General features: G+C 36.4%; 1 protein-coding gene across 1 annotated transcript; it reads left to right on the top strand.

The window, feature by feature from the left end:
* Positions 1-6,531: 6,531 nt before the first annotated feature.
* Positions 6,532-9,437, top strand: LOC131066537 (probable protein phosphatase 2C 55). The gene is made up of 4 exons (XM_058001314.2): positions 6,532-7,000; positions 7,939-8,263; positions 8,434-8,580; positions 8,684-9,437. Exons 1-4 carry the CDS (start codon positions 6,774-6,776, stop codon positions 8,987-8,989), a joined length of 1,005 nt encoding a protein of 334 aa, XP_057857297.2. The 5' UTR covers positions 6,532-6,773; the 3' UTR covers positions 8,990-9,437.
* Positions 9,438-10,299: the final 862 nt, after the last annotated feature.

The raw sequence follows: 10,299 nt of genomic DNA, 5'->3' as shown, positions 1-10,299 counted from the left end.
AGTGTAACCCATTAATGTGGGTTCACCCTCCTACAATATAATAGTTGCTTGTCTATTGATGTTGTGAGCTTATCAAAATCTAGACAAGTCTTATATACACTACCTCCCTCTGCCAAAGCTACATTAATGAATTGCAAGCAAGTTTGGAGTTTACCCTTGTCAAACTCAATCATCTACAAAAATGTTTGCTTCCGGGCCTCAACAAATTTGTCTCTGGCCTCTGTTAATAAAATTTTTAGTAGAGAATCATAGTGCTAGGGAATAAAATTAATAATTTCTTCCAGTTTACCAGATGAGCTTGCACTCTCTTGTTCTTGGAATTCGGGTACCAACCGGTTCAAAACTTCAAAACTATGTTCAATTAATTTCGTATCTTTTTATTCTTCCTAAGCCAACTCCTGGGTTGCATGTTCTTGAAGTGTTGTTGCCACCAAAATTTTCTCAGCCAGTGACATCTTATGACAAGGTTTGTCAAAACCGATAGAAAATTGTGACAAGTTCCCTTTGGCTATAGCTGAAGTGTTAATTGCCAAGCCGAAAGAGAGATTTGTCACGGTTTCCTTACCCTTGTCTGTCGAAGAGATAACCTTAGAATCTTTTAAATCTTTTGCACTAGTGGCTTCACCATTTGGTGCCTTATCCAGATCCTATACATCCTCTGCACCCTTATTACCTATATCCTTATCTACATTAGCCTCTGTCTCCTCTACATTTTGTACATTATCTATTGGTAAATCCTCTATTGCAAAATTTGACTCACTAATCAGTATAGTGGTAGTCGGTGGAGTGCTAGCCAAATGCTCAGTATTTACACTTGGTTGGTCTATCAGTTGCCGAGCTTTTGGCAACTGAATATTCAGAGACTGTACAAAATTGGGACTCAGTTCATAACCCAAACTCAAAAGAATCCTTACCCAAATATCTACAATTTCCTTTCGAATCTCCTCAAACCTTTCCAACATTAGGTTGTTTATTCTATGCTTAGGATTGAATTCGAATGAGCTAGTTTTATTTATTAGATCTGTCATCTCTGGAGGGGTTATTGTGGGATAGAGATTAATGAATTTTGTCTCTTTTATTTGTTTGTCCAGAGTCTGAACATTTATTTTTTAGGCCTCTAACTTATCATACAACTCTTTAGGCAAAATTTTCTGAAGTTCAATTAATGCCCTACTAAAAGAATCAAGATATAAAAGAATTCCTTCCTCAATTTGCTTTTTGTCCTTCTCCTCAAATCCATGAAAAAATAAAGAAATGTTATCTAAGTTCCCATCATTAATAATTTGATCAATTAGATCCTGAGCATCCAGTTTCTTCTTATTGGTCCTCCTCTTGGCTTCAGATTTGAGTTGCTCATCTGACTTGGGTTTTCACTTATGTACAATTGTTATTTTGGGCTTCCGATGAGTCTCCTTAATAGGTTATTTATTTTTCTCCTCCTACTTCTCCCTCACTACTCCTTTCTTCTTTGGAATTTCCTTAATACCCTCATACGATTTTCTTTCCTCAGAAGAAATAGTCACATATTGCTGGGTAGCCTTCTGCTTTTTCTTTGTAGGATAAATTGATTTAGGACAAGCAGGCTCAGTGGATGATGCTTCTGATTTCTTAGAAGTCTCTGTTTGTATCAAGAACACATTGGGAATGGCTTGAGCTGCCTTTCGGGATTCCCTTTCCTCTTTCCTCTTCTACTTCATTTCTTCTTTCCTTCAGGCTTCAATAATTTTAACTTTTTGTTCAACTTCTGCCCTATCATGTCCTTCACCTATAAGGGATTTTGTTGGAACCTTAGTCATTTTATTCCTTATTGTCGGTGCAACCTGCTCTTGGTGAGCCTTAAGCCCTTTTTCTTGGGTTGTGCCAAATTTTTCTTCTTTTTCAACTACTAGTTCCTACAGTAAGTGTTGTGCATAGGCATCCATTGTGGCCTCATCCACCTCATAGCCCATAGGAATGATCCATATAATTATGGGTTGTATGGCTTCCATCATGCACTCATCTTTATTAACCATAAAATATATAGTTTCCTTATACTTTTCTACTATTGATATAGGAATCCTAGTTTTCATTTCTTCTTGGAAAGTCTTGAAAAATGCCCATAAGTTAGCCTTGCTTAGCTTGTCCCCTTACCTATCCAAAATTTGACCTATCTGAGAGGCTAGCGGGTGGTCAAAATCCCATTGAATCTTTCCAAAACTGGGAATAGTGCCCAAAGAGTAAAATACTAGACAGATAACAAAAGAGCCACACCGAAAAGTATTCTTCTTATCTTGCTTTATTTTCTAGAGGTTTGTCATCAATTCTTTCAACATTAAACTGCAAATATCATAGTGTGCATCCTCCTTAACCATTTGATGAGCAACCAAAATATTATTGTCAGAGACAGAGTTCAATCGGTTACACTGGTAGACCTTACACCTGATAATCATCGCAAAAAACTTGACATCAATATCTCTCACATCATCAACCCTCATAGATCGTCCATCAAAAGTGGCACCTGTGAGTTTGTTCAATTCGACATTACATAGCTTGCACGTAGGGCTGGGCACACCTCCAACCTTATGTAAATAGGTGACATTCTTAATTACTTCCTCTGTAATTTTGTATGACTAGTCTAACTAGATAAACTCTTCATGAATGTGGCTCAAAACGTATTGCACCCATTCTACCTCATCAAAAGTGGGAAAATCCATGAACTGAGTGAAACCCTTCCTTTGCAAGTGAGAAAATTCTGGTTTCACCTGGTTGTCAATGATTAGGTTTTCTATGAAAACACAGGGCAACTCATATCCTCTGAGCTCCTCAATATTGCAATGATGGTATGCCCTAATATCTTCTCTGTGAAGAATACCATGAAAAACGCTTGAAAATGCTCCCAAAGGTTCATCCAAAAGTGACTTGAAAGGATGCTTCTTGAAAACAAGACGAGGGCAATTCTTGATTTCCACCACCAAAGAAGTGTCGACGTTGGATGATGGATAAGCGCTGATAACCAAATACTAAAACTAGGGTTTCTGCAAATGAAAATACCTCAAGACACTGTCGGGAGCTGAAATTGCTTTTGAAAGAAAGTGCTTGCACAAATCACCTTGGACTATGAATCACTCTGGAAATCGCTCGTCTAAATGCTCGATCGCTATGTAAAGAAAGTAACTTTACTTTATCCTTTAATAATTGTTAACCCTAATTTTTCACTATCATAAATGCTATCGGGAGGCATTACTGGGTCGCATAGTCTACAAGTAGATTCTGATAAACAACTCAAATTTCCTGAGTTCCCATCCACAATCAGAATTCTCTGACTACAGATCCAATCTGGGGCATTTGCATGATCTTTAAAGATTTTCCTACCCCTGAGGCAGAGTGCCTTAGTTATCAGTTGTGTTTGCTATCGATGTAGGACCCGATGACTCTACCAGGTGATCAACTTGTGGTGTATCCAATCTTCTTACCCATCTTTTCTCATGTTGTTTTCTAATGTCTTCCACTTTTTCCTTTCCCTTCTCATATGTATTTCCATTTGTTTCCGATGGATTCTTACTTCTACAATATTTAGCAATATGTCCAACTTTGTTGTATGCATAACATACAATATTGTTCTTTTGAATTTCTTAGTTAAACCCTTGATTTCCTTTAGATCTGCATTGGTTAGCCATATGTCCAAATTTGCTACATGCATGACATCTTAAATTTCCAAGACCGGTGAATAATGTATTGTCCTGATTATTCCTATTTTTGCACTAACTAGCCATATGAACATATTTATTGCAAACAAAGCATGTGCCATTGAATTTGTGAGCATTAGGTTGTCTTACCGTTGATTTCTGGTTCTGGTTGTTGGTATAATTATTCTTTTGTCTAGGTGATTGATCTTGTAGTGTAGTACCAGAGCTTTCTCCTTCTTCATAACCAAGACCTCTCTTGTCATTAGCATCTCTCTGATTCTTCAGTAGTTCATCAAGTATAGAAGAAGTATCCTTGAACTTGTCCTTGTACTCATTTGCAATAACCAATTCATCTCTCATGATTATAATCTGTCTCTCAAGTTCATGTTCATTGTTCGGGGACAGGGTCAACTCAAGTTTTAGCATGTAATTCTCATGTGTCATTCTATTGCATTCATTAGATCTGTCCTTCAATGCTTGAGCTAGGTTTTCTTCATTTTTCTTTCTATCCTCAATTTCCTTGCACATCCCCATGGTTGAGGCTTGCATTTCATTCTTCAAGATAGTGTTCTCCTGAGTGAGTTTTTGACATTGATCCTTCATAGCATCTTCCTCATCACTGTTCTGATTTTACAATTGATCACAGAGTTTCTTTCTCTTAGCCTTAACAACAAAAAGATTTCCTTGCAATGAAATGATGTGTTCTTTGGCTTACTTTAGTTCATTTTTTAGTTTATTGTTCTCCATCTACTCATTATCAAGATCCTCAAGAGAAAGTTGAACTTGTTGCTGTAGACCAGTTTCCATTGATTCCAAATTCCAGATCTTACTCAAGAGGCTAAACTTCTTCTGAGGAACCAAGCTCTGATACCAATTGTTGGAATCCAAGAACATTGAGAGGCGGGGGGTAAATTAGTTTTCTACTGGTAATATTAGTTTTGAACTTATTGCTTATTAACCAGTTGACAGTAAATAAAATTAAAGTGCATACACCAAATAACACATAAAGAGGCAACACCATAACACCAATACTTACACGTGGAAAACCTTGCAAAGGGAAAAACCATAGTGGGGTTAATACCCACAATATCTATATTCTTGATCAATCTATACAAATATTACATAAAGGGGATCGCACATGCAATCAGGCCAACCGCCTAGAGCTCACTGCTCAACACAAAATGAGAAATTTCAATGACTTACAAAGCATTAGAAAGTAATTACAAGAAGTATGAACTTATGAGATGCATCTGACCATGCTAGATAAGTTCTGGTTCATGCTCTGATAACCTTCAATGTGTATCGATTTGTTGATTCTTTGTTCAGCTCTGTTATGCTATCGATTAGGCTGTGCACGTGAAACTGCACACAAGAGCTTCTAATCGCTAACCAAAATGCATATCGATAATCCCTAAATAATTCACAACCAAAATTCGTATTACAAAACTTACTTAATCAATCGCTAAAAGGATCTCCTTAAATATCCTCCTATCTTCCACCATGTTGGCTTCAATGAAAAGTATAAACCCATCAGCTGTCAGATCATAATAAATTTCAAACATAATCCCAATGATCATGTCGGCCTTCACACGTTACCATAAATTCCATGAAAGAAATAATCGGGGCCATAAGATCACCTAGTTGGGTCCTATCCATTACGAGGTTCCAAATACACATTACCCAGATCAGTTACCAAGATCAGGACTTAGCCGATTGTGAAGCAAAGTGAATGTCGGTGAAGTGTAATTAATGTTGGTTAACCCAAACAAAACAAAGTAATGAATCCGGATAGAATATTTACATGTGAAGATGAGTTGCCATCAATGACAATCCAAAATGCCATTAACTCTTACCGGATGAGTGTCAATTGCCAACAATATACACACATATATACACATGGACATATGTGTGTGTGTGTATATATGTACATGCAAATACACATGTATGTATGTATGTATATACACTTGTGTGTGTATATATGCATATATACATGTGTGTATATATATCTATATATATGTGTGTATATATGCATATATGTGTGTGTAAAATAGTGATCAACAAAATAGCTATTGTAGGCACACATTTTGACTGCCAAAGCTTGTGCTAAGATGACACCCCAATTAGGTTACAAAGGTTGCCACTCTAGTGGGCACACAATTATTGGTACAAATAATAAGGTAGTAATGGTAGCGTCTAGTGAGTAGTGTTGTCACTACTATACAAATGTGAGTGCTAAAAAATAATTAAAAAATCCTTACAATAAGATAATCCATATAGTTTAAGACAAAAAAAACTGTCTCAAAAGCTCTTAACTTTAATTTCATTAATTTGACACTTGATTTTTACTGCTTATGAACCTTTCAAGTGTATGGTGAATGCATGATTAGTAGTAACCATCCTTTCATATTAACCACACCTAAATAACTTAAAATTACCTAATAATATGTATAGGAAAAATAAATATCCCTTAATGTAAAAAACAAACAAACTTGCACTACTATAAATCAAATATTAAATTTGACAATGAAAAGATTATTCTTAATCTTAATATAAATTATAAAATATTGTTAAAAATACTCATACCTAATATGATTCTCCCAATAATGATGTTGAACATTTCAAAACCTAATCTGACAAGGTCTCTTCATCTTAATCATACTAAAAGAATCTGTGAGCTCATCAACAATGTGGCCTGTGAGCCCAGCAACTCGTCAATCCGTGCAGAGAAACACGAGATTATCTATAAGTTTCGCATCACACATTATATGAGAAAAGCTGCCAAAGCAGAAGAATTTAAAAAGACTCTTTTTGTAATTAGTAAGGATGAATCATGGAATTGTGTTGTTAGTGGTGTTAACCACTTTGAGTGTTGCAGACCATCATGGTTGTAATGGACAACAGAGCACTCCAACTTCTCTTCCTCTTCCTCCTCCTCTTTTCCCCCCTCCTCCTTCTGAGCCCGCCATTGTTGTAAATTGTTGTAATGAACAATTTGCACCTCCTCAACCTTTTTTACTAACACCACCACCACCTGCTTTTCTCTATGGTTCTGATCCATACAATTACTATTATTATAATGACGACTCTAAGTCTGGAATCAATATTGTGATGATTGTTGTGGTGGCGGCCATAGCCATTGTTCTCCTCGTCGCCATTGTTCTCATTGAAAGGAAATTCAGGACCATTTCATTGGGCCTCAAGCTCCTTTACACAATTCTCGAGAGCATTGTTAAGAGCCTTGGGGGCATTTCAACAAGCATCGGCAACATTTCAAAGGGCGTGGATAACATTAATTCGGGCATCGGCAAAATTTCTTCTAGCGTCGACAAAATTTTGTAAGCGCCTCGATGACACAACGCCGGAGATCAAAATGTCTGTAATTTTAGTGCAATGTCGTAGTTGTGGTTCTACCTATCGTTATGGATCTATCTGTAGTTATGGTTAAACCTGGAGTACACGTCCCTGTAGTGGTTCTACCTATACCTGTGGTTCTAGCTGTAGTACATGTCGTTGCTAGAACTTGTTAATATCTGTTATGCCCTGGTTATAAGTACATATACATATAGCTAAAAGATAGAATAAAGTTTCTAAACAAAAACCATTACAAATTTCAAATTTTGAAACATAACATTCTAATTTAAATTTAGTTTTCAATATCAAAAAATCAAAATGATAAATAAGTTCTGAGTTCACTAATCAGCACTGTAGGTCTTAAGAACTAGAATCACTAAACATTTCGGCTTCTAAAAACACAGACCTTGGATGTACCCACAGGAGATTCATTTCAGCCCACAGGAGATTCATTTCAGCATCCGAATCCCGTACGTTTCGTACCTGGAATTGCCCGAGAAATCCCACGATTCGGCAACTTAGTATTTTTATAATTTTATATGGATTCCTCTGATTAATTGCAATGGACATGATGATTCTCGGTTAAAATTTTGTTTGACATTCTGAAAATTGAAGATCCAACCAAATGCTATTTATAAGGGTTTTCTCTGTATTCTTTATAATTGAATCTTGAATTGAGTATTTGTGGCTGTCAGTTGTGTAAATTTGTTTTGTTTAAACATGTAAAACTATCTGTATATTTTTTTTCCTTGATGTATTTATGTGAGTATGTTTCCTTTTCTTCTTTCACTGGTGTCAATTGGTAGAGTTAGTTATTTTACTAAACAGTTTAAAGCTCTTTCCCTATATTTGATACTTTTTTGATCTGTAAGTTTCTTGCCATATTATCAAATCTCGTTTACATTACTTTTTTGGTCTGTAGGGATCATCTTGGTGAAAAAGGATTGAAACTGCAATCAGGTGCATGTTACCTCCCACATCCTGATAAGGAGGAAAGAGGTGGTGAAGATGCTCACTTTATATGTACAGCTGAACAGGCTATTGGTGTTGCTGATGGTGTGGGAGGATGGTCTGAGATTGGTGTTAATGCAGGTATGTATGCCCGTGAACTAATGGCTCATTCTGTGGCTGCAATTCAAGAGGAACCTCAAGGTTCTATTGATCTGTCAAGGGTATTGGAGAAAGCTTATGTAAGTACAAAATGCAAGGGATCATCAACAGCTTGTATGTTAGCCCTTTCTGATCAGGTAACTTCAATTTATAGAAATATGCTTCTTTCCCTTATTATCTTCTGATCACTGCAGTAGGTGTTGATGTTTGCATTTTTTTCTCCAAATAAATTCATCAAATGAATTAGCTTCTGTTCATCTTCTTTATGAATGTAGTTAACCTGACATAAATGTCATGTTTTTTCTAGGGTCTTCTTCATGCTATCAATTTGGGGGATAGTGGATTTTTAGTAGTGAGGGATGGATGTACAATCTTCAGATCTCCTGTCCAGCAACGTGAGTTCAATTACCCATATCAACTGGGAGGTGGTAATGACCTCCCAAGCTCTGCACAGGTGAAGCAATGTCCTTAATAATTTTTTTAGTTATATTCTGTTCCTAACATTTGACTGAATTTGATTTCTTATTTTGATATTTTAATCTTTTTGAGATATACAGATGTTCACCCTTCAAGTTGTTCCAGGAGATGTAATTATAGCTGGTACAGATGGGCTCTTTGATAATCTATACGATAGTGAAGTAACTGCTGTGGTAGTTCATGCTGTAAAAGCTGGTCTGAAGCCACGGGTTACTGCTCAGAAAATTGCTGAACTGGCAAGGCAGCGAGCAGAAGATAAACACATACAAACTCCCTTTTCTAGTGCTGCCCAAGATGCAGGTGTTAGTCATTATGGTGGAAAACTGGATGATATTACTGTTGTTGTATCATATGTTGCAAGCTCAAATTCTAACCCAGAAGAGTAGAAGATTCCTTGGATGGTTTATCTTAAAGTCTATTGCCAAGGCTTGAGAAGATATTTACTTCTCTAAATGTTTATGCTATGTTCTGCAAATTGTGTAAATTGTATTATTGGAAATATAAGGATTGCTCAAGTACTGAATAATTTGCCTAGAGCACAATGCATCACGTGGTGGGAATGGTCAAGAAAAGGGAAAATTTTTCTAATCCCAAGCCATTGAAGGCTAACCCTATTGATTGCATTGATGTAAAGTTCCAGTAATGGGTACGCATATCAAGATTCTTACAAGATTGGTTAGCAGATTCACAGATGTTGCCTTGACTTCCTGAAATGTTTGTAGTGTGAGAGTCTGCCAGTTGTCACGGTCTTGAGAGGGTTTTCGTTCCTTTTGATTTGTGTTTCATGGGATAAATGATTATTGAATTTTACCAATGGTTTTTATTGAAAGTCCTTCGCAGCAGACTTCCTAGTTTCTATCTTCTAACTGCTGTAAAGCTTTATTGAATCTGAGAGCGTTTTGAATTGGGTTACATTTTCGGCTTCACATCCCAATTTTGTTATTATCTTTTAGAATAGTTTTCCAGTGGACGGATTTACGGTGAACTAGTTGAGTACAACATTTTTTGGTTGACCATGGCATATACTGATGTGTCAATTAGGTTAGTTGTTTTGGAATCAATTTGTTTCTGAGCTAAAAGTGTCATTTCCTTTCAACTCTCAGATTTTGGAGGTGCTGAGTTCTATTTTGGTTTAATGCTTTCAGTGCTTTTGTAGATTCTAAACGCTATAAACTAGTTTGGTGCTTTTTAGCATCTGGGTGTCAAAATGAAATAAAGTTTGCCGAAGGTATTGAATTCCTAGGTGCTGAATGGCAGTTTGACAGGATTTCAGATCTGAAATCATTTAAAATTCAGTTTAATGTTGATTTCAGATCTTATTTTAGCCTCACACTGGCTTTCTATGTTCTTGGGCAGTTGGCTCCCCGAGTGTAGGATAGAAATATCTTTCAAATGCGGTTAATCGAGGATTTCGGATTTGTGTATTTGACCATCAAATATATTTTATGCAGTCTTGCCGTGGTCTTGGAAGGGAAGATAATTGTTGATTTTCAATTGATTTGTTTGCAGCTTTCTGGATTTGATCAATTGATTTGTTTGTAGCCTTCTGGATTTGATCATGTAGATTTTATTGTTGTTGTGGTCTTGGAGGGGAGGATAGAAATACCTTTCAAATGCGGTTAATCAAGGTTTTCGGATTTGGTTATTTGACCATCGAATAAGTTTTCTACAATCTTGCCGTGGTCTTGAAGAGGAA

The sequence above is a fragment of the Cryptomeria japonica genome, chromosome 3, assembly GCF_030272615.1.
Source record: "Cryptomeria japonica chromosome 3, Sugi_1.0, whole genome shotgun sequence".
NCBI lineage: Eukaryota > Viridiplantae > Streptophyta > Pinopsida > Cupressales > Cupressaceae > Cryptomeria > Cryptomeria japonica.
The sequence above is the reverse complement of the archived record's forward strand: the minus strand, read 5'-3'. Positions and strand labels throughout refer to the sequence as shown.

Coding starts and splice junctions, on each gene's coding strand:
- LOC131066537 (XM_058001314.2), top strand. CDS start 6,774: ATGATTGTTGTGGTGGCGGCCATAGCCATTGTTCTCCTCGTCGCCATT. Junction 8,264..8,433: donor TGTTAGCCCTTTCTGATCAG/GTAACTTCAATT, acceptor TGTTTTTTCTAG/GGTCTTCTTCATGCTATCAA. Junction 8,581..8,683: donor ACCTCCCAAGCTCTGCACAG/GTGAAGCAATGT, acceptor TGAGATATACAG/ATGTTCACCCTTCAAGTTGT.